This window comes from Bos grunniens, chromosome 5 (assembly GCF_055505025.1).
Source record: "Bos grunniens cultivar Pamir isolate PY7600 chromosome 5, Bosgru_T2T1.0, whole genome shotgun sequence".
In the NCBI taxonomy this organism is placed as follows: Eukaryota; Metazoa; Chordata; class Mammalia; order Artiodactyla; family Bovidae; genus Bos; species Bos grunniens.
Genome location: NC_141169.1, coordinates 110,128,951 through 110,156,601, shown reverse-complemented (window position 1 = coordinate 110,156,601; position 27,651 = coordinate 110,128,951). Strand labels below are relative to the sequence as shown.

General features: G+C 58.4%; 3 protein-coding genes across 4 annotated transcripts; 2 read left to right on the top strand and 1 right to left on the bottom strand.

The window, feature by feature from the left end:
- Nucleotides 1-2,612: 2,612 nt before the first annotated feature.
- On the top strand, nucleotides 2,613-6,702 carry TMEM121B (transmembrane protein 121B). The gene has a single exon (XM_086402639.1). The coding sequence runs from the start codon at nucleotides 2,685-2,687 to the stop codon at nucleotides 4,203-4,205; it is 1,521 nt and encodes a 506-aa protein (XP_086258765.1). The 5' UTR covers nucleotides 2,613-2,684; the 3' UTR covers nucleotides 4,206-6,702.
- Nucleotides 6,703-9,618: 2,916 nt separating this feature from the next.
- On the bottom strand, nucleotides 9,619-25,170 carry IL17RA (interleukin 17 receptor A). 2 transcript variants are annotated; one of them, XM_086402629.1, is made up of 13 exons: nucleotides 25,021-25,170; nucleotides 20,601-20,625; nucleotides 19,879-20,025; nucleotides 19,078-19,190; nucleotides 17,869-17,995; nucleotides 16,205-16,252; nucleotides 15,898-16,061; nucleotides 15,084-15,167; nucleotides 14,747-14,831; nucleotides 14,072-14,083; nucleotides 13,800-13,901; nucleotides 12,672-12,713; nucleotides 9,619-12,157 (listed from the first exon to the last, which is right to left on the bottom strand). In XM_086402629.1, exons 1-13 carry the CDS (start codon nucleotides 25,168-25,170, stop codon nucleotides 10,755-10,757), a joined length of 2,502 nt encoding a protein of 833 aa, XP_086258755.1. In that variant the 3' UTR covers nucleotides 9,619-10,754. The 2 variants fall into 2 exon arrangements, with proteins under 2 accessions (XP_086258755.1, XP_086258754.1); XM_086402628.1 differs by having other exon boundaries at nucleotides 13,800-13,865.
- LOC147373007 (uncharacterized) lies at nucleotides 25,169-27,546 on the top strand. Its single transcript, XM_086402646.1, has 2 exons — nucleotides 25,169-26,547; nucleotides 27,111-27,546. The coding sequence occupies exon 1, from the start codon at nucleotides 25,169-25,171 to the stop codon at nucleotides 26,186-26,188; it is 1,020 nt and encodes a 339-aa protein (XP_086258772.1). The 3' UTR covers nucleotides 26,189-26,547; nucleotides 27,111-27,546.
- Nucleotides 27,547-27,651: the final 105 nt, after the last annotated feature.

Genomic DNA, 27,651 nt, shown 5'->3' with positions numbered 1-27,651 from the left:
ATGTCTTAAAGAAGCTGAGATCTAGTCTTCCTCTACAGGAGAGAATCTATATATTTGTAAATCTGCGGTATTAAACCTCGGTGCTGGGGGTGGGGGCGATCCTGCCCACTGAGTTTCCTGGGCTGCTGAGCTGACTGGGCCTGTCTTCTCCCTCTCAACCCATCCTGGCCTCCCCGCTCCAGGTGGACGAGGTATCAGGTCTCCAAACAAGCTCTACCTGGTGTCCCCCTCTGCCCCCTGGCATTTAACAGGTGCTCAGGGAAATGGGTTTTGGATTGAAACTTGCTTAGCTTGTCCCCCACTCCCAGGCTGCCATCCTAGGCTTATGAGAAGGAGTGTGATGGGCAGGTGAGGACACTGGGCTGGGAGTCGGAGGTCTGGAAGCAAAGTGCCATCCCTCTGTCTCTGTCCCTGGGTATTGTGTATGAGACGTAAGCACAGACCCTGGGAGCCTGGGAGCTGCTTGGCGAGTGTGTCTTCCCTTTTCCAGGTCCTTGTGGGATGTTTGCACTCAATTTATATACGAGAAAGTCTTAACTTTCTTCTTTTCATCCCAGCCACATCTTTGTCAAGCTTCTCCCAGGCTGAAGCGAAGGCTGTGTGTGTGCATGTGTGCGTTCGAGTGTGTAGATTAGACATAACCCACTGCAACACCGAGGAGCCTCCGGGACTCAGACCATTGGCATACTCCATCATGTGCCCTGATTTCTCATCCTTCTTTTCTGTGACCTTTTCATTCAGGGCCTCAGACCTGAAAGAAATGGGGCTAAAGAATCTCATTCAGAAGTTACTCTAGGGAGTCCATTCCCTAGAAATGCAAGGATAACTTCAAAGATCTGGTACAACCCAAGTTCCCAGGGAGGAGACCTATCCTCGGCAGGGGGTGGGGGTGGGGGTGTCTGGGTGAGGGCTGGCATGATGGCCGAGGGCAGGAGGTAGCCAAGTGGGTGGCTAGAGTAAGTGGGCCTAGGCTGGGGTGAGGACAGAGCCATCAGTGTTCACTCAGGAGCCCAGTTCTTTGCCTTCATCAGCATCTCTGCTTCTCCTGCTCGGTTGGCTTGAGCAGGAATTATAGGCCAGTTTTCAGGTTAGCTGCTGGGTGGTGTTCTCCCTGAGGGGAGGCTGGGAGCCTGGCTGTAATCACTCCCATTAGCAGTTGGCAGGTCCCCAGCCCGCTTTTTCACCTGGACCTGCTGTGACACTCACGAGTGCCCCCCCCACTGCCCCGGGTGGGTGGCCTCGGTGCCAGCTGGCAGGGCTAAATCTCTCATGCCGTGAAGCCTGTGCCCAGCTCCAAGGACCGCTGTTCCCAACAAGAACTGCTCGGCTCCCTGGTGCTTGGCGAAGCCCAGAGCTGTTGGGCAGCAGAGCTCCCAGTGTGATCTTGGGAAGGGATCCAGCCCAGAAAACAATCAGGAGTGGCCTGAGCTGGTAGGTTCCCAAGGGTGGAGAAATGAGCAGTTGTAATGATGACACTTACCTTTCACACGTTCTGCACCAGAAACTGTGCCAAACCCTCCCAGCTCATGACCTCCTAATACAACAGCCTGGGAAGGCAAATGTTGGTCCCCTTTTGCAACTGGGTAATCCGAGGCTCAGAGAGATGAAATAAGACCACACAGCCCCAGTGGTAGAGCTGAGACCACCAACCCAGGGCTCAGCTCCCCCGCCACACCTGTTGGACCCACATGAGGACTGGACACAGAACGTGTGCGTGCTGGGGGTGTGCTGTGAAACCCCACGTCCACCTGTGGACTGGCAGGACAGAGCGCTGGGCGCGTGCTGAGCGTGAAACCCCACGTCCACCTGCGGACTGGCGGGACAGAGCTCTATGCACTGCCTGGCTACAGCATTCAGCATCACTGCTGCGGTCCTTTGAGTCCGTCGACACACCTGCACCTCTAGGGGTTTCTTTATTTTTCCTCTGCAGCTACCTCTTCCCGGTGATTCCTGTTCCTGCCTTATGAACCTCAGAGAATACCCAGCGCCAGCTTAGCTGGGGCCACACAAACCGTCCTCCTTCTGCCCCTTTCTTCCCAGCGTTTGTATTCAAAGAGCTGCTCCGGCCACTGCAGATTGGTACCTCCCCTGGGGTGCCCACTGAACCAAGTGGGCAAGGGACATAAATATGTAGAAATATATGTCTGTTTATGGTCCTTGTAATCAGTACGGCCTGACTCTCCCCGTGGCTTTTAAGGGCCTTAGGGAGAGGCAGGGTGGCCCAATGGGGAGTGGAGAGGGCACTGGAGGAAGCAGAGGCCAAGTCTACCCTGGTGCCTGCAGAGGTCCGAGCCTGGTTGCTCGCAGGCACGATATACACTGAGACCAAGGCCACCCAGTCCCTAAAGCCCAAGGGTTCAGCGGGTAGGACCTCGCGATCACCTCCCATCTCACCTCCGCGTTCCCACGGGGCGCCCCCGAGTCCCCACGGGTTCCGAGGCAGCGTCCTCCCCGCTCCCCGCCACCTCCGCGCCCAGCAGCCTCTCCCCTTCTTCCCGCCGACCTCGCGGCCCGGATCTCCCCCTCCCAGCCCCGAATCCAATCCCGGTCTCCCTGCCCCGCCCCCAGCTCCTGGCTGGGCCGCCCCGCGCGCCGTCACCGCCGCCGTCACCGCGCGCGCCCGGCCGCGGGGCTCGGCTCCGGCGCGCGGCTCCGGCCGGGGAGGCGGGAGGGAGCCGAGGACAATGCGCCCCGCGCCCGGCGCCCCCCGCGCGGCCCCGCCCCCAGCCCGGCGGCAGCCCCGGTTCCTGCGCGGCCGGAGCGGCTCGGGCAGCAGCGGCGGCCCCGGCGGCAGCAGCGACAGCAGCGCGGGCGCCGAGCGGGAGGACGACGACGAGAGCGCCAGCATCAGCAGGCCGCTGGTGTCCGCAGAGCCCCCGGGGACCCCCGCCGCCTCTCGCGCCTCCACGCCCACCTCCGCGCGCAGCATGACCGCCGCTGACCTGGGCGCGGGCGCCGGGGCCGGGGCCGTCGGGGGTGCGGGCGGCCCCGGCCCCGGCCCCGGCCCCTCCTGCCGTTCGTGCTGTGGTTGCTGCGGGCGCCGGGCCCGGTCGGGCCGCGGGGGCGGGCGCCGCGGTTGCTCCTCTGGCTCGGGCTGCCGCTGGGGCTACCAGGCGCTGTCCGTGGCGCTGCTGCTGGCGCAAGGCGGCCTGCTGGACGTGTACCTCATCGCCGTCACGGACCTGTACTGGTGCTCCTGGGTGGCCACCGACCTGGTGGTGGCGGCGGGCTGGGCCATCTTCTTCGCCAAGAACAGCCGGGGCCGTCGGGGAGGTGCACACGCCCACCACCCGCATCACCCGCACGCCGCGCCCCTGCACCTGCCGGCCGCCCCCGCCGGGGCTGCGGGCGCCAAGGCGCGGGGCGCGCGCGGGGGCGCGGGTGGCCCGGGGCCAGCGGGGCCGGTCGGAGCGGCGGGCGAGTTCGCCTTCGCCTACTTGGCCTGGCTCATCTATTCCATCGCCTTCACGCCCAAGGTGGTGCTCATCCTGGGCACGTCCATCCTGGACCTCATCGAGCTGCGCGCGCCCTTCGGCACCACGGGCTTCCGCCTCACCATGGCGCTTTCGGCGCCGCTGCTCTACTGCCTGGTGCGGGCCATCGGTGAAGCGGGCGCCACCCCCGGCTCCGCGGGCCCCCTGCTCCTGCAGCCGCAGCGGCACCGCGCCGCCGGCTGCTTCCTGGGCACGTGCCTGGATCTGCTGGACAGCTTCGCGCTGGTGGAGCTGATGCTGGACGGCCGCGCGCCGCTGCCCGCGCACCTGCGCTACCTGCTCCTCGCGGTCTACTTCCTCGCGCTCGCCTCGCCGGTGCTCTGGCTCTACGAGCTCCACGCCGCCGCCTCGCCCCGGGCCCGGGCATCGCGGCCCGGTGGCTGCAGCTGTCTCCTGCGCCTCCTGGGCAGCTGCCTGGTGGACGCGCCCTTGCTGGCGCTGCGCTGCCTGCTGGCCCTGAGCTACCAGCAGCCGCTCTCTGTCTTCATGCTCAAGAACCTCTTCTTCCTCGGCTGCCGCGGCCTGGAGGCCCTGGAGGGCTGCTGGGACCAGGGGCTAACGGCGTCCCCTAGTCGGGCCAGGTCGGGCTACGGTGCTCCACCCTCCGCCCCGCCGGCGCCCGGAGCCCCCCAACTGGGCCACTGCATCTCGGAGGACGAGGGGTGCGCCCACGGCTATGTCAACACTCTGGCTGTGGCCTCCCAGAATTGAGGGGTCTGGAGTCTTGCTTTGGGGTTGGGAAACCCAGCTCCCTGTCCTCCGACCTTTCCTCACCTAGTCTAGATCATCTGTTAATGGGGCTGAGGGCCAACACGCCACTCTGAGCCCTTTGGGTCAAGACTGCTTGGAGCGAGCCAGCTACTGAAAGAAGGAGGAAAGTCGCCAGGCTCTGTTCTCCACACCCATTCTGAGTTCCAGCCTCCAGGGGCCTGGCGCCTCTGCTTCCTGCTTTTCCCATCTCACCCTGATTCCTCTCCTTTGTGGCGGAGAGTGGAGGAGGGGGACCCAGGCAGGAGGCTGGATGGGACAGCTGCTTTTAGGCTGTGGCTAGTGGCCGGTGTCCCACACCTTGAAATTGACCTGGAGTCCCCTGTTCCCGGGCTGTGTCTGTTGTGTTTCATCCGGATGATAGATGCAATGTGTGTGTGCGTGCGTGCGTGCACGCGCGCTCACGTGTGCGTGTGTTGTTTCCTTGTGTCCACCCTGTGCCACTTGAGATCAGCAGGGGATCTGGGGAGGCCCTGTCCTCCCCACCCACACTCCTCATTCCTACCTGAATCTGTGGCCATGAATTAATTCCCAGACAGAGCTGGGCACCTGGGGACTGCCCGGGGCCCTCCTCTGAGGGAGAGGCTCACCCAGGGTCCTCCTCAGTCCCACCCCACTCCTCTCAGCTGTGGGGTGGGGTCCACACTCTAAGGACCAAACTATACCCTTTCCTGGGTGAGTGAGCGTGTCTACCTCCGTGCTTCCCACTCGTGTTGCATCACACACTGATGCTGCTTGCAAAAAATAAGGACAAAGACTCAGATGTCGCATTCACCATGGCCACTGGACCCGCTGGGGTTTGGTGCCAGTGTTATTACAGGGTCTATGGAGGATCAGCCACTGGCTGCCCTCCGTCTCTCCCTCTCTCTGCGCCCATAGCTTCCATCCTTCCTGAGGCTGGTTGCGGGCTGGGTCAGGTCTTGGCTCAGAACGGCTTTGGTGGGGTCCCTGGATTGATATCAGTTGGGCCACCCACGGGCCCACGGGAGTAGGGAACCCGTCTCCCACCCCCTGCCTTTCTTCTGGGAAGCCTGGCGTGGATCAGAAAGGGTGGCAGTGACCTTTGTCCTCTGCTCTGGTTAACGGAGTCCCTAGGGAAAAGGTGGACTGTCTGGAGGGGGTGGGCAAGCCCCACCCCACCCAGCCTCCCTCCCTAGCGACAGCTGGTACCCAGGGGTTGCCCACACACAGACTTGAGGCCAGGGTAACAGGGTAACAGGATGGGGTGGGGGCGGTTTGTAAGGATCTCCCCGCTCCGTGTGCTTGGGCAGCTTTGTGTGGTGTAATAAACCCCAGACAAAGTGCCCCAAGTCTTGGGTGGTGGTTTGACTCTCACAGGCTGGCTTCAGTGACATGTCACTTTTGCTTCCTGGGCCTCTGTACTGTGCTGGGGGCCAGAGAATGTTTTGGGGCTCTTCATTGTTATGGAGGGTTGTTGACAGAAGACAGAGACACAGGAAGGGCTAATGTCCTGAGCCTCCCTGCTCTAGGGGCGGGGGCAGGGAAGAAAATGTTTGCACTGAGTGTTGGGGCTCCCAGCCCCTCGCCCACCAGGTCCAGGGTCAACTGGTTGGATTTTGCAACAAATTGTTCCTTTTTTTGCCTTCCCGCCTCTCCCAGGACCCCTCTTCTTGCCCTTTGAACTCCTTGTGGTCAAAGTTCTGGGGCCCAGACCCTGGGGGGAGCCCCTCTGCTCCCATACCCTCTCTCCAGCGTAGCTGTTGCTCTGCCACCCACTCTCCATGTCTGAGCCATGGGGGCCCAGGCTGGCCCCTGCCCCACCCCCTTCTCCCTGCTGAGTGACACTGCGACACGTGGGGGGACCCCAACTCGGGTGTGCTGGTGGGGGGCTGCGGTGGGTTCCGATGAGCTGCGCTTCCCCGTCCGCTGAGAGACTGAGTGTGCGGCTGGTCCCGGCCGCTGGCCCTGGCTCACCTGAGGACAGACATCCTCTTCCTGACACTTGGTGCCGTCACTTGCGCTCAGGGGGTCAACCCTTCCTTCTGCCATGTTTCTCTGGAGTCCTTTTACTTACTTCCCTTGCCCCACTCACAAGAAGAGATGCCCCGAAGTTTCGTTTTTCTTGTTTTCTAGGGGCATCTGTGGTGTGGGGGGCCAACTGGAGATGCCTGTCCCTGGGCCCACGCCCTCCGTGCAGGTCACGGAGGAGAAGCTGGAGTCGGACCCGCGCTGCTGCCTCTAATGCTGGGTGGGTCGGGCCTCTGACTCCTTCCCTGTTTGGAAAGGGCTTGGCCCAGACCCTCTGTACAGACGGCTACAGAGTCCACGATTCTTCCAGAAGAGCGGAGAGCTGGCAGTCGGAGCCTGGGGGACGGAAGTGGCACCTTGCTGGCATTTATCACGTTTTTTTTTTTTTTTTTCTCCTTCTCTTTTTAAAAATAAAACCAGCTTCTGTTCTGGAAAAAAAAAAAAAACAAAACTTGAGACTTGTGACAAGCTTCCTGTGCGGTTTAAGATCGTGCCTGTCCTGGTTTCCCTGCTAAACTCTTGAATGTCACCGTGACATCTGTCATCGCTGTGTGGGTCTCTGCTCACATTCTGGGCCCGCCTTGGCTGCTTCCTTCCAGGTGGCTGGCAGGCTCTTGAGGAAGTGGCCTTGGGCTTCACGCCCTGGCTCCCCTCCTTGGCTCCTTCTTTCTGGGAAGAACTTGCCAGTGGGGGAAAAGGCTGAGAAGCCAACTTCTTAAGTCCTCTGCCCTCCTCGCACAGGCCAGAAGCAAGAGTCGTTTTAGGGAAGAGGAGGGGCCGTGCTTGTCTGTTTTTAGCACAGAGAGCTGGGCGGCCTGAGGGAACACCAAATCTCTGCAGAAATAAGACCATGGTCATAGTTCTGCACAGAGAGGGCCGGAGCTGTACAAGCCGCGAAGCCCAGGCGGCTCCGCCCGTGCCTGCTCAGGCCCACCTGGCCAGCGGGATCTTCCCCATTTACAGGACAGGAGCACCTACAAGCTTATAGGTGGGAATGGGGTGACGTGTGCCGAGACAGTCCTTCCCTCAAGACATGGACGATCGTAACAAGTACAACAGTCACAGAGCAGCAAAGACCATGTCTTCACGTCTCCCTAAATGCAGGTGGATGGTAAGATGACCAATCTGACTACGTTTCTCGTGGCTGAGCTGCTCAAGAGGGGAGGTCGTGTCAGGGGGCTCTAGTCCTGCAGCCAGAGGCCTGGGGTTGGGTGAGCTCAGGGCCCGGCCCCTCCAGCCCTCACGGCCCCTCCGGGGAGCTTCCCCTCTGCTCCTGAGCCCAGAAGGATGGAGGTGCCTGCGGGAGGCCGCACTGCAGTCAGCAAGGGAATCAGGTCTGAACCACGTCCAGTGGGCGGCCCCGGGCAGCCTTCAGACTTGGATTCTCCTTTGTCGTCTGGGTCTGGCTAAAAAGCAGGGGCAGGAGCCACATCCCGGGGAGTCCCACAGGCCCCCAGTCAAGCCCAGGCAGACTCTCCTCTCAGGCCATAGAGAGGAAGGAGCCGGGACACTGATTCCCACTAAGGTGTGAACAACTAAAGTTGACTCTGATGGGCAGGGCTGGGCAGGGCCCTCACTGAGCAGGTCTTTGCAGGAAGGCCCCTCCCTTGTTTACCTGGGAGGGGAGACTGCTCCTGCAGAGCGCAAAGGCCACAGACAGAAACCACCTTTGTCGTCTGGTTCTGGCTAAAAAGCAGGGGTAGGTAGCCACATCCTGGGAGTCCTACTGGTGAGCATCTTCTCCCTTCTGCCCGAGGCAAAGATAAGCAGGAAATGAGTAAAACCCATCACAAAGCAGGCGTTCAGAGGCCCAGCTCCAGGTGCTGAGTGGACATTTAAGTGATGAACAAAAGCCCCTCCAAAACCTGAGCACCTCTGAGGACCTTCCTGAACAGGAAAGAGAAGCTGGTTCAGAACCAGCGTGGCCTGCAACGTCCAGAGGACCTGTTAGCCATTTCTCACTTTCCTAGAGAAAAAGCTGTGGACATCTGCACGGGTTGTATGGCCAGGGGTCCTCCCCCATCCTTGAGCCCCTTCTGTGCACTTTGCTTGGTGAGGGCCCCGAGGCGTGGGGGTCACAGTCTAGAGGACACTTGTTATCAAAGGGCCTTTCTGGGTGAGGCACGATTTCACTAGCTGTGGTTCAGAATAGCATGGAAAGCGAGACCTGGCCTTATTCATACCTGATGCTCTTGGCATTTGGGTGATACTTAGACTGAGACCAGTGTGAGGCTGGGGGCTCTAGGGAAGGAGGGGGGAGATGGGTGGAACAAGGGCTGATTACCTGTGGATCTTCCTGACTCCGTTTGTATCCACCGTGTCCACATAGGCACACCCACTGATGGAAAGATCAGTGACTGTCCAGCGATGGGACGTTTGGGGTCATGGGGTGATAATTAGAGGGGCTGGGTTTCTTTGGGGAGGAAGAAAAATGTTCCAAAATTGATTATGCTGAAGGTTGCTGAACTCTGAACTCCCCAAAGCCTTGACTTGTACAGGATCCGTGGTGAACTGTGTGAGCTGTGAATCGTGTCTCAGTGAAGTCGTGAGGAAAGAAAGGGCAGCTGTGGTGAGAAAGGGACCTGGTGGATGGTGACAACTGGGTCGTCTGGCCTCAGTGGCCAGCACAGCAGGAGTCTGAGGTCTGTGGGGAAGGTGGTCCAGGCGGAGAGTGTCTCCCAAGACCAGGCTTGAGACCACAGGGCCGGGACACCCTGCTGCAGGCACCACCTGGCTCCAGCCATGGAACCCACACTCTGCACATTGAGCACGAGATGACTGGAAGTGGGGGGATCGTCCCAGAGAGCTGTGTGGGCATCTGCACCCAGTGACGCCCACCCAACATCGGGGGGTGGCGCCCAGGAGACTGGAGGCTGGGAGGTCTCGGCTCCTCTGACCTAGTCCTCTTGGCTGCTAGAATGGAATGCCTGAGACTGCACAGACTATGAACAGCAGAAACAGAGCCGGGGCTGGAAGTCCAAGGTCAGGGTGCCGGCGGATTCTAGATTCACAGGTGGCCATCTCACAGTGTCCTTGCATGGCAGGTTTCCTACTAGGGCACTTAGCCCATCCATGGGACCCCACTCCACGACCCCCTTCCTCCCAGAAGCCCTCCCCAACACCATCACACACTGGGGACTAGGTATTAACCAAGGGATGTGGGGGAGGGGGCACGGACACCGGCCTGTCGCACTCCCATGCCCGGTCCTTTGCTTCGCGGGGCTGCTGCGGACCTTGCACTGTCCAGGACCTGGGCCTCAGCAGCCTGCTGCTACCAGGCACAACCTCACCACGAGAAAGGCCTCTGCAGCCAGAAGCCTCCCAACCTCTATAACATGTGACTCAAAGTGACAGCCAGGAACTCTAATCAGAGTTAAAAAATTTATTCATTCTTTTATCAATAAGCTCGCTTTCACACATGCACACGTGTACACGCGGTATCTGATTTCTCCTTGAATTTCAGAACCCCTTCCTCCTTGCAGGTGCTTGAAGCTACAGTGGAGGACTCAGGTTCAAGCAAAGAGAACCTAGAGCCACCCCAGTGTGCACAGGGTTGGGGGCTCCTTGTTCTTCTTGAGCCTGGATGCTATAGCCCAGGGGCTCAGCCCGCAATCCTGGAGGAATCCTTGGCCAAAGCTCTCCCACTGACCAAGACCACACATGGTTTCAGGCCCTGCTGAGGCCATCAGGGCTCATTCACTTCTATCCAATCTTTCTCCGAAAATGACCAGTGTGTCTGATCTACAGCCTCCTCTGCAGGGAACAGGGCATCCTGGTAAAGAAGCCCCGGCCTTTAGCATCAGGGCCTGATGCTCCAGCCCCAGCCTGGCCCCCAGGCCTCCCCAAGCTGGGCCCATGGGCTCACTTTCTGCGGCAGGATCAGTTACACACTGCCCTCCTGCCCCAGACTCGGGACTCCACCTGCCCTCCACCCCCCACAGGCACCCCTTCTGCCTCCACATCTTGCCCTCACCCTGTGTGCTCCCTGGACCCTCCCACTAGAGGAGCAGCTCCTTGGCGGTCAGGGCTATACTGGACCCAAGATAAACGCCAAAGGAAGGAATGGCAGACGGTCTGTCCTTTAGCTCCTGGGAATGGGCCATGGGGTCTCGGGGATGGAAGGTGACCACACGGGGACCTGAAGAAAAGCTAAGGGGACATAGTCAAGCTGCTGCTGCTAAGTCGCTTCAGTTGTGTCTGACTCTGTGTGATCCCATAGATGGCAGCCCACCAGGCTCCTCCATCCCTGGGATTCTCCAGGCAAGAACACTGGAGTGGGTTGCCATTTCCTTCTCCAATGCATGCATGCTAAGTCACTTCAGTCATGTCGGACTCTGTGCGACCCCATAGACGGCAGCCCACCAGGCTCCTCTGTCCCTGGGATTCTCTAGGCAAGAATACTGGAGTGGGTTGCCATTTCCTTCTCCCACAGTCAAGCTGGCTACCTTTAAAGGTGCGGCCTCACGGACGCAAGCCCACACGTGCACACACGCACACACGTGCTCACTCACCGCCCGGCTGGGGGAGGGCCGCGCATGGCGGGCCCTCGGGCTCAAGGCCGGGGTTCTTGCTAAGATCCTGGAAAAAGAGCAGCAGCTGGAGGCTGCGCAGGCTCTCCAGGCCCTGGGGGGACAGCGGCTGCCCCCCGTCCTCCTCCCCGACCCTCTCCCTGTTGTCATCGTCGTCGTCGTCGTCGGGGGGCTGCGGGGAGCTCCTGGAGATATAGCCCTGGTCCGACTGCACAGACCGCCGCTGCTCCTCCTCGGGGGGCGTGAGCATGTCCTGGAGGCTCGGGTTCAGCTTGGGGGTCGGGAGCCGCCCCTCGGAGAGGAAGAGGACGCTGTTCCGCCGGGGTCCCTGGCTCCCCAGAAGCGGGCAGGCCTCTTCTCCCTCCACTAGGGCCAGCCGGCCAGCGCCGCTCCCCACCTCCTGTGGGACGGGCTCCACTATCTGAGCCCGAGGGACCCTGTCCACCGGGACCACCATGGTCTGGAGCGTTGGGGCTGCCGGCTGCCCCGGGGGCCGGGGTTGGGGCTCCAGCCGCGCCAGCCCGCCCCCTCCTTCTCCAGCGAGGAGCAGCTCCACCAGCAGGTGGTCCCGGGAGGTGGGCTCCCGCACCAGCGGCTCCTGCCGGAGGATCCCTCCTTCGGGCAGCGGCTCCTCCTCGAAGGCCTCCTCGTCCAGGGACGGGAGGTCCCGGCCGTCCGCTGAGCGGAGGTTCTCCAGTTCGAACCAGTCTGGGCGCTGGGCCTGCCAGCGGCGGAAGCGCTGCACGGCCTCGCGGAGCTGCCGGCCGCTGGGGCTCTGCAGGTAGTTCTGGGCCGCGAGCGCCCCCACGCGGTGCATGCGGCCGGGCTCGAACATCTCCAGGTCCTGGATGCGGAAGTAGACCTCCTCGAACCGGTCCATGAGCTCATAGCAGGAGGTGATGTTGAACAGGTCGGGCACGTCCGCCTCGCAGCTGATGTCGCTGAAGTAGCAGACGATATAGGTGCCGAAGCAGGCCGGCTTCTTGAAGTCCGGCAGGATCATGTTCATGGCCGCCGTGAACAGGTCCCCCGCTGGCTGCCCGCGGTCGCAGCGGAGCTGCACGGCGGCGGCGTCCTCCCAGCCAAGCATCGCCTGCCACTTGGCCCGGGTGCCTCGGGAGCACAGGACGACGATCTTGGAGTTGCTGTCCGCCACTTCCTGTTTCTGGCGCCCCACCCAGGTCATGACCCCTACCTCCGAGATGGCCTGCTCCTCCAGCAGGTCCAGGGCTACTTCGGTGCCACACACGGTGAGCAGGAATTGGGCGAACTTGAGGACCACGTCCACGTAGAGGGGGTGGTCGGCGGAGTAGACGATCCAGACCTTCCTGGGCTTCAGGGGCGGGGGGCTCAGGCTGGTGGCGGCGGGCAGGATCTCTGGGGGAAACAAGGAAACCAGGGTGTGGTTTCAGGCGTTTCAGTGCTGACCACACATCACAGGCCTGGCCTGCCGGTGAGGGACAGGAAACAGGCTGAGTTTGGCTCCCCGAGCCCAAGAAATGCAGCTGAGACCCCAGAAGATGCCCGAGGTGGCTGCCAGGCTGCACTGGCTGCCTGCAAAATAGCCTGTGCCTTCAGGGAAAAGAGTGTCTCTCACTTTCCTACCTTGCCTGCAGCCTGCACGTTAGCTAGCATTATCTTTTCTTCAAGACACCAAGACCTATCTCTGGCATGGACACAGCTGCTCTCCAGGGGCCCTGACCCTCCCTTCTTGTTCAGGGATTAGCTGTGAGCCCAGCCCCGCTGCTATTTGAGGTCCTTCCATTCCGGGCTGGAGGTGGGTCCCGGCAGGTGACATCTCCCGAAGGACAGGAACTGACTCGGGAGCTCCTCCAGGCCAATGTGAACAGCCTCCCCCTGAAGCCAGGCCGCCCAAACCAGGAGTGCCCACCTGTGTCTTTGGTGCCATCTTCATGTTTTCCTTGACGGAACCCTGAAAGGAAAGGCAAGGTCAGAAGGATTGCTCCAGAAGTGTCCGTACAAGTGGCACAGGTTTTACAAGGCCATCTCCCGACCCCGGGAGGGGCCGAGGAGCACCTCCTAGCTGCTCTGGGCCTTGGCGGGGAGACCGCGTCTCCCACAACCGCTGTGTGACCTGGAGGAGGTACCGATGTCTCTGAAGCTTGGTTTCTTCCTCTGTGAAATGGGTCTGTGGGTTAAGTGCCCACAGGGGAGGAAGATACCCACAGGTGGGTATCCAACATACCCACCACCTGGGTCACAAGTATTCGGCACCACTGACTGGTCTGGGGCCCCCAGAACGGTGCCTAGGAGGTTACCACCTCAGTGGCTGCCCCCAAGCAGACTCCCTTTTCAGGGAAAGCCCATCCCCCAGACCTGTCCTTGCAGGAGGCACAAGCCTTCTGAGACGTCTCTGGAAGTGGCGCCCCCAGCCCCTTTGCGGCCTCCTTGTATTCTGAAAGTCATGCGGGGAACCAACGTTCTTAAGTGACCTCCCCTCCTGGACCCAGTGAGGGACCCCATGGTGTGGGGCTGACTCCCTGGAGTCACACAGAGGCCAAGGAGGGCATTTGGCACCTGACTTCAACCCCCACCTTTGGGCTGCTCCCCAGAACCATGAGGTCCTTCCCTCGCCCCAAAGAGTGGGTGCTTCGGGAAAAGGTCAGATGTGAGGCCCAAGAACAGCCTCCTGACCCCTGGAAAGACCCGGATGCTGGACCCTCCCAGGGACCCTCTGTGGAAGGACCCTCTCGACAGATCTCACGCCTGGCTTGGTGATCTTCCCCTGAACGAATCGTGGTCACAGAGGGAACGGCCACCCAGATCAGGGTCATGGAGGGGCAGGGAGAGGCCAACCCCCACCCTGGAGACCCATGTTCCCTCCTGCTTGGAACGTGGCCAGAACGGGCCTGGGGTGGGGGACTGATGCTTATTAATAGCCTGCAGGGCTGGGGGTGTGGGGTCCTGAGCACAGACTTAGGGCTGGCACGGGGAGAAGGGTCTGGGAAGAGGGAGGGGGAGACCGGAAATCCCAGGTGGGCTGTAGCCCCCCTCTTACCTGGTAGCCTCCAAGTCATGCAGAGGATCAGCAGGATGACAGAGCCCACCAGCAGGATGGAGAGGCCTGTGATGAATGCAGATACCCACAGGGGCGTGTGGTCTGTGGCAGGAGGGTGGTATGAGTGACATGACACCCTGGGGCCCCGCCCACTTTCCACCCCGGACTGCTCCCCTGGGGTGTCTCCTCATGCCGCCTGACCCCACACCAAGCTAGGCAGGGACCTCTCCATGACCCTTGAGGTGTCTCAGCCTGGAAAGGGTCAGCCTCACCTTCATCGGCGTCTGTAAGGAGAACAGGGACAGACTTTCAGTTGTCAGCAGTGATAGTGCACAGTACGTAGTACACACTTGGTACATAGTATATAGTACCCAGAACCAAGTGTGTAATACTTAGTACACAGTACATGGTACACAGTAAAATATACTTAGTACTATATAGTACACAGTATCTATACTATGGTGCGTAGTACCCAGTACTTAGTACATAGCACACAGTACTATAGTGCATAGTGCCCAGCACATAGAGCTTAGCACTTAGTACACAGTACCTATACTATAGTGAACAGTGCACAGTACTATGGTATGTAGTACCTAGTACACAGTACTAGTCAGATAGTACTATGACTCAGAGTTTGTGAGAACTAAAAGCAGACGTGTTAGAGCGCTTTGCTCACTCAGTACATGGTGTTAACTGTAGCTGTGACAATAAAGAGTTCCCAGTTTTCCAGTCACAGAAACTGAAGATCAGAAAGGCTCGGTGCTTTTCCTGCGGTCACACAGCTAACGAAAGTCAGCGAGGAGTCCAATGTGGAGCCTCTCTCTAAGGCCGCACGACACAGGCCTGGACAACTGCCCCTTCCCCGCGGACCAGGTCATGGTGCAGTCTCGGCTGCTGACCTTCGCCCACCCTGCTTCCACATGGCCCCTGGCAGCCGCGCGTCCCACCTGGGGTGTGCAAGACCTCTGGGCAGGCCACGGACAGCGAGTGTCGGAGGCAGTCGTTGAGGCAGCTGCTGAAGAAGGGCTGGATCTGTGAGGCAGAGAGTGCGAGGAGAGGCTGGGGGACACGGGCCCACCAGGAACCCACCGGTCTCTCCAGGACGTCTCCATGGCTGCTGGGCAGGTGGCCCGTCAGCGGGAGGGGGTGGACGACCCTGCCTGGGCGAGGCTGGTGGCTGGCCAGGAAATCCCCAGGCAGTAGCGGTACTGGATCCAGGGGGAGCATGACCCCCCCAAGCTGCCTACCTGCCCTTTGCCCACCCCGTCCCACCCTGCTCCCCACCTGCACGTGGTGGCGGCAGCACCAGCTGGAGTCTGGCAGGGTGACCATGATGTGGCAGCGCTGCTGGGTGGCTTCCTGTGCGGGCTGCAGGGTGGAGGGATGGTGAGGCCCTAGCCCCGGCTGGGATGTGACCCGGGGGCCCCCTCCCTGGGGAGAGGGGCTGCAGGTCCGGCTCCAGGAGGAGCAGCCGTCCCCAGGACTGCATCCTCAGGACTGCATCGGACGCCCTGGCCACCGGGGATCAAGGGATAGACGCACGTGTCCAGCAGCGGCCCTACCCTGGCTCCGTCTTACTGCCTCACCTTGACCCCCCACCTTGTCCTCATGTGCACGTTGTACAGTCTTCAAATCCTCTTTGCAATCATGAAATTAACAAAGTAAAAAGAGGACCAGGAGGATGTGGGGGAGGGGAGGACAGAGGGCTGAGTGCACAGGGCAGAGACAGGGCTCCTGTCAGCTGCAGGAACTACGTACCAGCCACACGCAGCCACACTGCAAGCACACACCAGCCACACTCCAAGTGCACACCAGCCACACTCCAAGTGCACACCAGCCACACTCCAACTGCACACCAGCCACACTCCAACTGCATACCAGCCACATGTCAGGCACACACCAGCCACACATCAACTATACACCAGCTACACACCCACCTCACACCAGCCACTCTCCAAGTGCACATCAGCCTCACTCTGCACACACGGGAAGGGAGATCACATGCTCTAAGCCCAGCCCGAGCGCCTGGCCCTTGAGGGTGGAGAGGGTGCTCTGAGCCAGGCTGATGGGTTAGGAAAGCGGCAGGGAGGGCAGTTACCACGGGCAGGTCGACGACATATTGGAAGCAGCTCTGGTTCTCCGCGGGCGGGAAGCTGTGTAGCAGGACCTGGTAACTGGTGGACTCGTTCCACGGGGTGAAGCTCAGCTGTAGCTGGTGGGCCTCGAGGGTCTCCACGGTGATGTTGGGGTCCCACAGGCTGCCTATCGCACGGGCACAACGTGACCAGGAGTCAGAGAGAGGGGCGAGCGTGCTTGCACATGTGCACGTATGTGCATGCTTGTGTGTCTGTGTGCATGTGTGTGTGACCCAAGTAAAGCTCCCACACGGTCGCCCCCACGGTTACCTGAACTCACACATGGCGTGGTGTCCTTCATCCTGGGGTCCTTGCAGTCTGTGGATTGGGAAGAGGTGCAACCATCAGCCCCTGCCTTGGAGAGCTTGTCTTACAGAACCTCTAACACCAGAGGTAACAACCGTCTGCTTTCTGGGAGCCTGTCTAAAGGCGGCCCCTTCAGAGGAGCCCTAGAATGGACGCTGCTATGGGTCGGAGGCCCGAGGCCTGGGGCTGCCCTGGCCACCTCACCACTAGTCCCTCCAGAAACTTCCAGATCCAGGCAGAAGCCCCCTCCCCAGACTTGTTCTTGGACTGAGGGGTCCTGTCTACTCCTGTTCCCCCTCTCTGGGGGCTCCCTCCCTGGATCTGCTTCTGCCCTTGAGGGGAGATGGGCTTTGTCCCCCCTTGGCAAATGGTGACGTGGCCCCCCAGCTTCCACACATCCTCATGGGAATCTTGGGTTCAGCCCCGTCTGGGGTGGGCCTGGGAAGCTGCATTTCTGACAAGTTCCCAGGTGATTCCATGGCACTGCCAACCTGGGGACCCTGTGAGGACCGCTCCCCCGGAGACGGCTTCTTGGTCCCCCATTTCCTTGATTGCAGCATTTTTATTGGTTTAAGATGTGACAGGCGTGAATCACTGTGAGCAACAGGTGCTGAGTCAGTCCGCTTTAGGGATGGGGGGCTAGGAGGGGGATCGGGGAGTGTCACTCATCTGACAAATAATTATGGAGCCCCTAGTATGTGCCAGGTGCTTTGTGAGGCCTGGGAGATATAGCCAGGAGTGAGACAAAGTCCCTGCCCTCTGGGAATGCCATTCCAGCCAGAGGGACCATAGAAGGAAACTGTAATATCATGCCATGGCTATGTCAAGATGCTGGCATGTCAGGGATGGGGAGTGACATAAGAGGGGAAACAAAGCTGGGTGAGCAGACCATGCGTGCATGTGTGTGTACATGTGTGCACATATCTGTGTGCATGTGTGTACACGAGTGAATTTGCATGCATGTGCACATCTGTGTGTATGCATGGGTGTACATGTTTTGTGTGTGCAAGAGGTGCTCCAACGATGTGGATGGCCTCAGCAAGCACTTCCCAATCGCCTCCCACACACCGGGCCATTTACAAGGGTCTTGAGGCTGTCCAAGTGGGTGTAAGGCCCAGGCCCTGTCCTCCAGGGACTGGGCATTCAGGCACTCTTGGCTCTGGACAACGAGAAAGGCGGACCGTGGCAGAGACTCCGGGGGGGACAGAGATGCACCCAGAGGTACAGATGTATCAAATGCTGTTTTGGAAGATGAGCCTGGCAAGCATCCCAGGAGGAGGGAGCAGGGGAAGTAGGGCTGGTGCCAGATACACACAGTAGGACGTGGGAAGAGTGAGGAGCCAGGGCTGGGACAGGGCGGGCAGTGAGGCCACAGCTCTCTGGGGACAGGCCTCTCTTCCCAACACCTTCTGGGCAGGACATGCCAGATGAAGGACTCAGTTCCCATAGAACTCCCAGGGTCTTGGGCCAACACCAAGTTGGTGCCACAGAGAACGGACTCCGCCTTAGGAAGTGGAGGCTGCAGCCCCCCACCCAGGAGCCCCGGCCCTGCACCTGTTTGTCCCGTGGGTTCCACAGGCCGACCACAGAGTGAGGGGTGAAGGGCATGTGCGGGGTGGTGCTCTTACCGGGCACCAGGAAGTTTCTGGATTGGTGGTTTGGGTCCCCGTCAGGGATGGGCTTAGGCAGGTGATGGACGGTCACCTCGTACTCCTCTCTGGGTTCTACCACGAAGTGGCTGAAGGCAAATCGCCACTAGGAGACAGAAGGAGGGGAGGTCAAACGGTCACAGCTCTTACCTGAGTCCAAAGACCTCCCCACCCGTCCCTGAAGAATTCACCAACACAGGGAGGGAACAACCACGGCGCAAGCTCCCGAGTCAGAGGCATCGTGTCCCTGTTCTGTGTTTCTTCTGGTCTTCCTACTTGTTTACAAACACCTGGCTCTGGCCTCATTAGGAGACAGCAGGGCCAAAGGCAAGAGAATACGGGCGAGGTTGAAGGCGCCCCTCCCCCATCAGCCCTCTCCAACTCCAGGGCTGTAGGCCTCTGGGACCCAGGGGCAGCTGAAGACCACTTGTTACGTGGCTCTGCCCCGTGGAAGGGAAAGCAGGGTCTCTGGAGCACGAAAGTACAGTGGGAGGCTATGAGGTCCCCCGTCCACCCCCTGAGCCTCACGGCGTTGTTGTTGCTCAAACATTTTTAGGCCGATGGAGATGAGACGCACTGACTCCAGCTCCCCTGGTGGACTGCTTGGGGTCCCTGGTCCTCCCCATCCTCCCGGTAGTTGGGGGATCCCGTCCTCACTAAACACAGGACAGGGTATCTGTCTTTGCTGCTTGTGTTCTGGGAGCTCTGCCTGTGGCCACTTGTCAGATGTAAATCGGCAGAATTGAGACGAGCCTGCATCAGGATCAACTGGATGGCTTGTCACCACCAACCGCAGCCGTTTGAACACTCCAGCCTCTGGTTCAGGAGGTCTGGGGGGCTACCTGGAACCTGCATTTCTACCAATCCCCTGGTGTTGCTGCCGGGCTTGGGACTACACACTGGCAATCAGCGCTTTGACCAAACTAAACACGAACCCATTCTGGCTCCAAGCAGCAGAAGGAACAGAAACTGCGCTGGAAACCACGGCTGCTCCGCGCTGGGCAGAGCCCCTGCGCCTGGAGGAGACCCTGGCTGACGGCAGGCGCTGGCCAAGGAAGCCGCCCTCCTAACAACGAGCCTGGACGTGAGGTGGGGAGGAAGAGTGGGGTGCATGCATGTGTGTGCATGTGTGTGTATGTGCCCACCACTCCCCGCGGTCACCACCGCCCACCCTGGTGGGACTCTTACCCGCTTGTGATGATGCCTCAGTGTGGTCAGAAACTCAAACCTGACACACAGACGCTCGTTGGTGTTCAGCTGCAGGATGGACAGCTCCGCCCCCTCCAGGTAGAGGACGCTGGCTGAAGGTCGAGGGGGGAGAGGAGCACAGGTGAGACCAAGGATGGCTAGCCGCCGGGGGGCGGGGGGTCATTTTCTGTCTGCTGTGCGTGCCGACTAACCCACCCCTGCTTTCTGCTCCTTCCAGCTCCCTCTGGGCTGGGTTAGCCGCTGCCTCTGGACAGCTACCTCTCACTGGACACGGACGAAGATACTTTACCCCGGGCCAAAAGGGAAGCTTTGCAAATTCGTGGCTAGGCTGCTGGGGACAGACTGTGGGTGTCAGAGGGGGGTCCTCGACCTTGAGGACGGAGCATGAGCCTCAGCAAGGGACTCACCCGGCCATCCACAGGCCTGGGCGCCCTCGTCACCCAGTCTTCCCAGGTGTGCACACGGCTCCACCCCCAAGAGGCTGAGGTGTGGGGGGTGCTGTCAGAAGGGCCAGCCTGCAGTCAGATGGTTCATGACCGACGTGTTTTCCAGGGTGATGAAGATTTGGGGCTGAAGAAAGGCCTTCAGTGGAGGATGGTGGGTTAACATCTAGAACTCTGAAAAAGGACTCACTGCGTGAACTGATGGGTCCTTTCTCTGAACTGGCCCCCGTGTCTGAGCACAGGGCCGGGAGCCAGGGCCTCTGAGTCTGGTGCGAGGACTAGGAGGCCCAGTCTGTGGACCCACCAGAGGTGGGCAGCACCCCGAACGCCCACTCACCATCTGTCTGCAGCGTCCACTCGATGTGAACCACGGGGAGCAAGTGTCCTTGCTGCGTGTGGGCGAAGCGCAGCTGGGTCTGCACGTTTTTTGGGGACGAGGGGGTGAGGTTCCGAGGGTGGATCCAGCTGTCATCCAGGCAGGTACCTGGGAGCAGGAGAGGCAGAAATCAGAGGCTTGCGGGCTCTAAGGGACAGAGATGCAGCCCAAAGAGGATGCCTGGCGGGGTCCAGGAGCCTTCACAGTCAGGCCATGACCCCAAGACCAAAACTGGGCTCACAGTTCTCTTGATGCCCTTCGGGGGTCGTGGCAAAGCTCTGACGTTACAGGAGAGATGACAAAGCATGCCTGTGGCTTTGAGATGAAGCAGTGGTTGGAAGTGGGCAGGAGACATGAGGCAGCCATAAGAGTTGCTCTGTTTTATGTGTTGGGTCCCTAATGAGCATGGACTCTTGAATGGTGCACCTCCTCCTTGAATTAAAACACAAAACAAGATCCCACCCCGGATATTGCCCACTGCAGGGTGACAGCTCTGGCTAAAGGGTCATACTGCAGAGCCAGGTCATATTGTGGCGCCCCAGAGAATTCTTCCAAAACCCTGATGACAGGTGCGGCCCCGAGTCTCAGGGGTCTTCCCGCTGGAGACTGGGTCCCTTGTCAACTCAGTATGGGGTCAGTACCGCATCAGGGCAACTTGAGAAGAGAAAAAAATGGTGACTTACTGTTCTTGACTGTGCAGTTCAGCCCCTGTGGAAAAGAGAAGCAGGTAATTACAGCTGAGAAAGAACTCAGATCCGCCAGCCGGGTTCCGGTGTCCCTGGGCTCACACTCAGGAATGAAACGCACGTGCCTTCCCTCTCACTTTTGGGGCCGCTCCTGGGGGGACCATATTCCCCCCCGTACTTTGCTGTCCTGACAACTGAGGAGATGCAGGGCAAGAAGTGGGTGCAACACATGGCAAAAAGAAACTGCCGTTTTCTCAGTGGCTTTAGGAGCTGCGCGTCATCTGAGCCTCGTTTCCTGCCCTGAGCTCAGGACGCTGGCAGCCAAGCCCAGAGATAAGACCTCCAGATTTCCACATCTGAGAGGCCCCATGGTCACCCAGCCTGACCCCTACAGTAAGTCCAGCGACTGATCCACACGGCCTGCTCCACAGGGCATCCAATGAGCTTTTAGAACCTTAGACTTGAATATTCTCAGACAACCAAAGAGTACCAGAATTGTATGAAAATAGGTTAAAAAAATCAGCAACTTACAAGAATGTTCTTGGAGGAAACAAGATGATGCTGGGAGCAGAATAAATTAAAACAAAATTATAACGGTCTCAAAGAAATGAGAGGGCACTGTATCCATATGACAGGGACAGAGTACTATGGAAAAATGAGCGAACAGAAATAAAAACGAACCTTGATGGGGAGGAAGGTGGGAGAGAGTTTCAAGAGGGAGGGGACATATATATACCAATGGCTGATTCATGTTGATATTTGGCAGAAGCCAACACAAGATTGTAAAGCAATTATCCTTCAGTTAAAAATAAATTAATTTAAAAATGAACCATGAAAATAAAAAAAATCCATAGACAAACTAGGCTATAAAATTCAGGAAATTTCTCCAAACGCAGAACAATATTAAGCAGAAATAGGAGAAACAATATGTGAATATTTAGAGAGTCAATTCAAGAGAAATGATATGACTAACTCTATTTCCAATTGCACTCATCTCACATGCTAGCAAAGTAATGCTCAAAATTCTCCAAGCCAGGTTTCAACAGTACGTGAACCATGAACTTCCAGATGTTCATGCTGGATTTAGAAAAGGCAGAGGAAACAGAGATCAAATTGCCAACATCCCCTGGATCACAGAAAAAGCAAGAGAGTTCCAGCAAAACATCTACTTCTTCTTTATTGACTACCCAAAGCCTTTCTGTGTGGATCACAACAAACTGTGGAAAATTCTGAAAGAGATGAGAATATCAGACCACCTTACCTATCTTCTGAGAAATCTGTATTCAGGTCAAGAAGCAACAGTTAGAACTGGACTTGGAACAGACTGGTTTCAAATTGGAAAAGGAGTACGTCAAGGCTGTATAATGTCACCCTGCTTATTTAACTTATATGCAGAATACATCATGGGAAATGTTGGGCTGGATGAAGCACAAGCTGGAATCAAGATTGCCAGGAGAAATATTAATAACGTCAGGAACACAGATGACACCACCCTTATGGCAGAAAGTGAAGAACTAAAGAGCCTCTTGATGAAAGTGAAAGAGCAGAGTGAAAAAGTTGGCTTAAAACTCAACATTCAGAAAACTAAGATCATGGCATCTGGTCCCATCACTTCATGGCAAATAGATGGGAAAACAATGGAGACAGTGAGAGACTTTATTTTCTTGGGCTCCAAAATCACTGCAGATGGTGACTGCAGCCATGAATGACCATGACCAATGTAAACAGCATATTAAAAAGCAGAGACATTACTTTACCAACAAAGGTCCGTCTAGTCAAGGCTATGGTTTTTCCAATAGTCATGTATGACTGTGAGAGTTGACCATAAGGAAAGCTGAGTGCTGAAGAATTGATGCTTTTGAACTGTGGTGTTGGAGAAGACGCTTGAGAGTCCCTTGGACTTCAGGGAGATCAAACCAGTCCATCCTAAAGGAAATCAGTCCTGAATATTCATTGGAAGGACTGATGCTGAAGCTGAAGCTCCAATACTTTGGCCACCTGATGTGAAGAGCCGACTCATCGGAAAAAACCCTGATGCTGGGAAAGATTGAAGGCGGGAGGAGAAGGGGACGACAGAGGATGAGATGATTGGATGGCATCACCGACTCAATGGAAATGAGTTTGAGCAAGCTCCGGGAGATAGTGGAGGACAGGGAAGCCTGACGTGCTGCAGTCCGTGGGGTTGCAGAGAGTCAGAGAGGCCTGAACGATGGAAAAACAATAGGACCAGAACACTGTTTATGAGCTCATGAACAGCACCACGTTGGACCTCTTGCAGAAACCCCGGAGAAGATGCCCATGATGTTGAAGACAGTGTTAGGTGGTAGTGGCCAGTGTTCCCTGAGCTCTCCTGGGCCAGGCATTGATAGCACTTTGTATGGAGATCTCATTGAATCTACAATAGCCCTATGAGGTAGGTACCATCACCACCTCACCACTTAAAAAAAATACATATTTTTAAAAATGTTATTTATTTTTGGCTGCGCTGGGTCTTTGTTACTATGTGCTGGCTTTCTCCAGTCGCAGCGAGCGGGGGCTACTCTCAGGTTGTCGGGGGCGGGCTTCTCTTGCTGAGGAGCACCAGCTCCCTGGCTAACTCTGAGCAGCTGGCACCAGCTGTTGGTCTCTCCACCCATTGCTGCCTCTTGGACAGAGCTAGCTGTCATTCACCTGCTCACCCTCCCCTTCCTCTTTTCAGTCCACAAACATCTGTCAGCCCCCACGGCCTGTGCTTATGCCGTGGTGGTGAAGTCAGGATGCGAAGCCAGGTCCTCTGAGATCAAGTCACTAAGAGGTGCTCCATCCATGGAAGCGCCAGTGGAGGGACAGAAATCTGGGGGGCCTAACCCCTCTCTTTTCAGGGGAGCCAGCTGGCAGTGGGGCCTTGTTCTCTGGCCAGGTGTACAGGAGGCAGAGGGAAGGCAGAGCCTGGCAGGTGTAGACAAACTGCCCAGGGTCCCTCTCTAGCCCCTGCTCCGCCACCATCAAGCCAAGCCCCTGCTCCGGGTGAGCAACTGAGGCCAAGCCCTTTCAGCCCAGCTCAGCAGAGACCCTCCCTCATTTGCAGCTGCTTCTCCCACTTTCCTGCCACACAGACCGCCCACTCTTCATCCTGCCCACCCTCGGGCCTTGGCTCAGCGCTTTCCCCCTCCTGGAACGCTCTAGACTCTCTTGGAGGGCTGCCCAAGTGCCCTGTCTGCAGGAAAGGCACCCAGGAAGCCGGAGCTTCCCTGTTCCCTGGAACTCCATCGCTCCTGGCTGACAGAGGCTCCTGCTCCAGGCTGACTTCTGTGATTTACTGCCCCAACATCCGTCATCAGCGAGTGTGTCTTTGTTGTTTCAGGACCTTGTATTTTGCAGGCGGTCAGCAAAAGGCCATCTAAAAATGAACTGAGTCCCAGACAGCAGAGTCCCCAAGTAGGACCTGCTGAGCGGGTCCCCTGCTCTGCCCAGGGTCACAAGGACCTTTCCCAACATCATGTTAAAAAAAAAAAAAAAAGAGATTTTGCTAAACAGTCACTGACCTTTCACTCTCTTATGAATCCTCCGCAACATTAGATAGGGAGAAATACCCCTTTGGTTGTTTCACATCCTTTGACTCAGATAAGGAGCGTCATTTCTTAGGGTCAGAGGCGAAGGGGAGGGGGCCGAGGAAACCGAGAGGAGCGGCGGGAGAGGGCAGCTCGCGGCCAGCACCGTCTGTCTCTTTTCCCTTAAGACGGGCCTCCACCCCAAGGCCACTACCAGGCGGTGGGTGTGGGTGTGTCGCTTCCTGTGGGCACAGCCGGCAACTGACGGGTGCCTACAGCCCCGCGGGACTCCAGACGCGGGCGGGCGGTGGGAGCCGGAGGGGGCGCCGTCCGGAGGGTCCACGCGGTGCCCAGGGCTCGCCCGGAGGGGTCATCGCGCTGCCCTTACAACTCTCCCCGGAAGCTGCTCCGCAGACCCGGGGCTTGTGCGCCAGACGCTGCGGCCGCGGGGTCCCCCGGGCGCCGGCTCGGCGCGGGGGGGGGGGGGGGGGGAGGGGAGGAGGGATGGACTACCGGGGTTGGCAACGGGACCGGTCCCGCCTCGCCCTCCTCAGGCCCCGCCTCCGGCCGGCGCGCCTCCCCCAAGTCCTTCCCCAACTGCGGGGCTCCCCCTGGAGGCGCCGCCGGGACGCCTGCCCAGGTTGTGCAACCCGCGCTGCGCGATCTTTCCCAGCAAACTCCGTCTCTTCCCTGGCTCGCACCGCAACTCGCGACGCTCCGCTTGTCCTGCCCAGGGCGGCCCGCTCTTGTGCCCAAGCCTCGGAACCCCCGAAACCCCGCTACTCCGGCCCCGGCCCCCGGCCGCCCGCCCGACCGACAGCATCCTCGGCTACCCCCACCCTCCACCCCACCCCCACCTCCACCCCCCGGGACGCGTCCGATCTCACCTCCTGGGAGCACTCGGGCGCCGGGTGGTCCAAGAGCCTCGGAGAGGCGAGACCGAGGCCCGGCGGGCGCAGGAGCAGGAGGAAGAGTAGGAGCGACGGCCCCGGCGGGGACCCGGGGAACACGCGCGGCCGGCGGCGCGGAGCCCCCATGGTCCCGGCCCTTCGCGGAAGGCTCGCGCCCGGGCTGGGGGCGCAGCGAGGGCGCGCCCCGAGGATCCCCTCGGCTGAGTCCCGAGTCGTTCTCCCGCGCCTGCTTCCGGCTTCCAGCCCTGCCCGGGGCGGGCCACGCAGAGGGGAGGGCTCGGCCGGGACAGTCCTTCCGCCTGTCCCTCCCCGACGTGCGTCCCAGGTGCGCCCTCCTCCCGGGCTCCGCCTCGCGCTCCTCCCCGCGTTTCTCCCCAACTCCTCCCCAGCTCCTCCGGGCTCCTCCTTGCGCTCCTCCCTGGATCCTCCCCGCGGTTCTCCCGCCCCGCCTGCTCCTGCGCTTCAGCTCGTCCGACTCCTATATTCCATCTCCGCTCTTCGTCAGGCCGTAAAACTATTTTACTATCTGCCCCTTACTCTCGCCTCCGGTCTTACTCTTCTTCTCCGTCAGAGGAAGTTCTTTTTCTCAGTTCCCTCTCTGCGTATCCGCACCTCCTCCCTGTATTGCTTTCCTGGCTTTTCCTCCCCCTTCTCGAGGCCGGGACCGCTCCGCGCTCCGACTGCGCCGGGGTCCCAGAGGAGGTGGGGGGCCCTCGGCCTCCGGTTCACGCAGCGCTGCGCTGAGCCCGCGCTTTCGCCAGAGACCCGCTCCAAGTCTGCTGAGAGTCCGCAGACCGGGTCCTTCCTTCATCCTGAGACAGCCGTTGTCCACATTCCCTTTCCTGACAACCCTGAACGCCTCTGCTGGTCTCGAACAACCCCCACCCAGATCCCACCGACTGTAAATGGATCTCCAGGTCTGAGGCGGTGGATCTTCTTCTGGTCCAAAGCAGTGGCCCTTTGCCTGCTGCTGGCGGACCCCAGGCGACCACCTGAGCCCCCGCTGGCGACAGGACACAGCTGCTTTAGGCGTCGAGCTCCGTGGTCTCCAAACCTTTTACTTGTTTATTTAAGAATTTTGGAATACTATCCATCCTCCCATACATTTTTTAATATCACTCCGGAAATTTTTCATCCTATGTAAATAGATATAGAGGATATAATCACTAAAATTTGATGTCTGTAGCAGGCAGCTTCCTCGATGCCCCCACCCCATCCCATCTCCTGGTGTTTGCACCTGCTGTGCCTCCCCTCCCCACCTTGAGTGTGTGCTGGGCCCAGTGACCTGTTCTCAACAGCAGAATGTAAATATGATGAGACAAAAAAAAAAGGATGTCACCGATAGGGTTAGGCTGTGAAAGACCTGGACTTGGGGTTGTTCAGCCCTTTCTGGGTTGCCGTGAGCTGCCTGTGGAGAGGCTGGGACGGCCAGGAGCTGAGAAAGGACTGGTCAACAGCCAGGAAGAAACCGAGGCCATCGTTTCACCGTGACAATGATCAGGAGTAAGTGGTCAAAATAATGCAAGGACAGCACTTTAAAAAAATTATTTTTAATTGGAGGATTTACGATGTTGTGTTGGTTTCTGCCATATAGCAGTGTGGATTAGCCATAGGTATACATCTGAGCCTCCCTCCCACCCCTCTTGGTGGTCACAGACACCAGACTGAGCTCCCTGTGTTATACAGCAACTTCCCACTAGCTATCTATTTTGCATATGGTACTGTATATGATACAATACTCCGCTCTCTATTCTTCTCACCTTACCCCCCTCCCCGCTGTGTCCACAGCCTGTTCTCTACCTGTGTCTCCGTCGTGTGCTGTGCTAAGTCACTTCAGTTGTGTCCTCCAGGTCACTTACAGGAAATAATTATCTATCACAGCCCACACAGGAGAAGATGTGTGTTGCATCCCCTACAAGAAATCACTTGGGGCTTCCCTGGAGGCTCAGTGGTAATGAATCCACCTGCCAGTATAGGGAACGTGGGTTCGATCCTCGATCCAGGGAGATCCTACATGCCTCGGGGCAGCTGACCTGTGCGCCATAACTACTGAGCTTGTGTTCTAGAGCCTAGGAGCTGCAACTGCTGAGCCCACGTGCAGCAACTACCGAAGCCTGCCTGTTCCAGAGCCCATGCGCCGCAAGACAAGCCACCGCAATAAGCCTGCACACTGCAGTGAAGAGAAGCCCCCCGCTCACCCCAACCACAGAAAAGCCCACGAAGCAACAAAGACCCAGCACAGTCAAAAATAAATAAACATGTACATAAACAAAAGAAACCACCCTGGCAACTCAGCCAACAGAACCCAGCCAGGGAGACCTTGAACTCTCACTTTTCTCCAAAAGACTTTCATTCAAAACAACCCGTCCCAACTTCCTCCTTTTTCTTTGTAAATGTTTCATTCCTCTCTGGATTTGCCCATGGCTTTTTGCTATATAGCTTGCTTCTTCTGAATTCCATTTCCTTTGCTGTTCCTGAATAAATCCACCTTTGCAGGAAAAATGATTCTTTTATTGCTTACGTCTGTGTTACCGAATTGTTCCCTGAGTCTAAATGAGAGATTTTCCTGTGGATGGGTTTCAGTGATACAGCTAGAAAAAGTTGTAC

Excerpts from the sequence above, each read along its gene's own strand:
- TMEM121B (XM_086402639.1), top strand. The coding sequence starts at position 2,685 with ATGCGCCCCGCGCCCGGCGCCCCCCGCGCGGCCCCGCCCCCAGCCCGG.
- IL17RA (XM_086402629.1), bottom strand. The coding sequence starts at position 25,170 with ATGGGGGCTCCGCGCCGCCGGCCGCGCGTGTTCCCCGGGTCCCCGCCG. Across the intron at positions 16,253-17,868 it reads CAGAAACTTCCTGGTGCCCG|ACTGCAAGGACCCCAGGATG; the intron begins GTAAGAGCACCA and ends CCCAATCCACAG. Across the intron at positions 16,062-16,204 it reads CACGCCATGTGTGAGTTCAG|GCAGCCTGTGGGACCCCAAC; the intron begins GTAACCGTGGGG and ends CCCGTGCGATAG.
- LOC147373007 (XM_086402646.1), top strand. The coding sequence starts at position 25,169 with ATGGTCCCGGCCCTTCGCGGAAGGCTCGCGCCCGGGCTGGGGGCGCAG.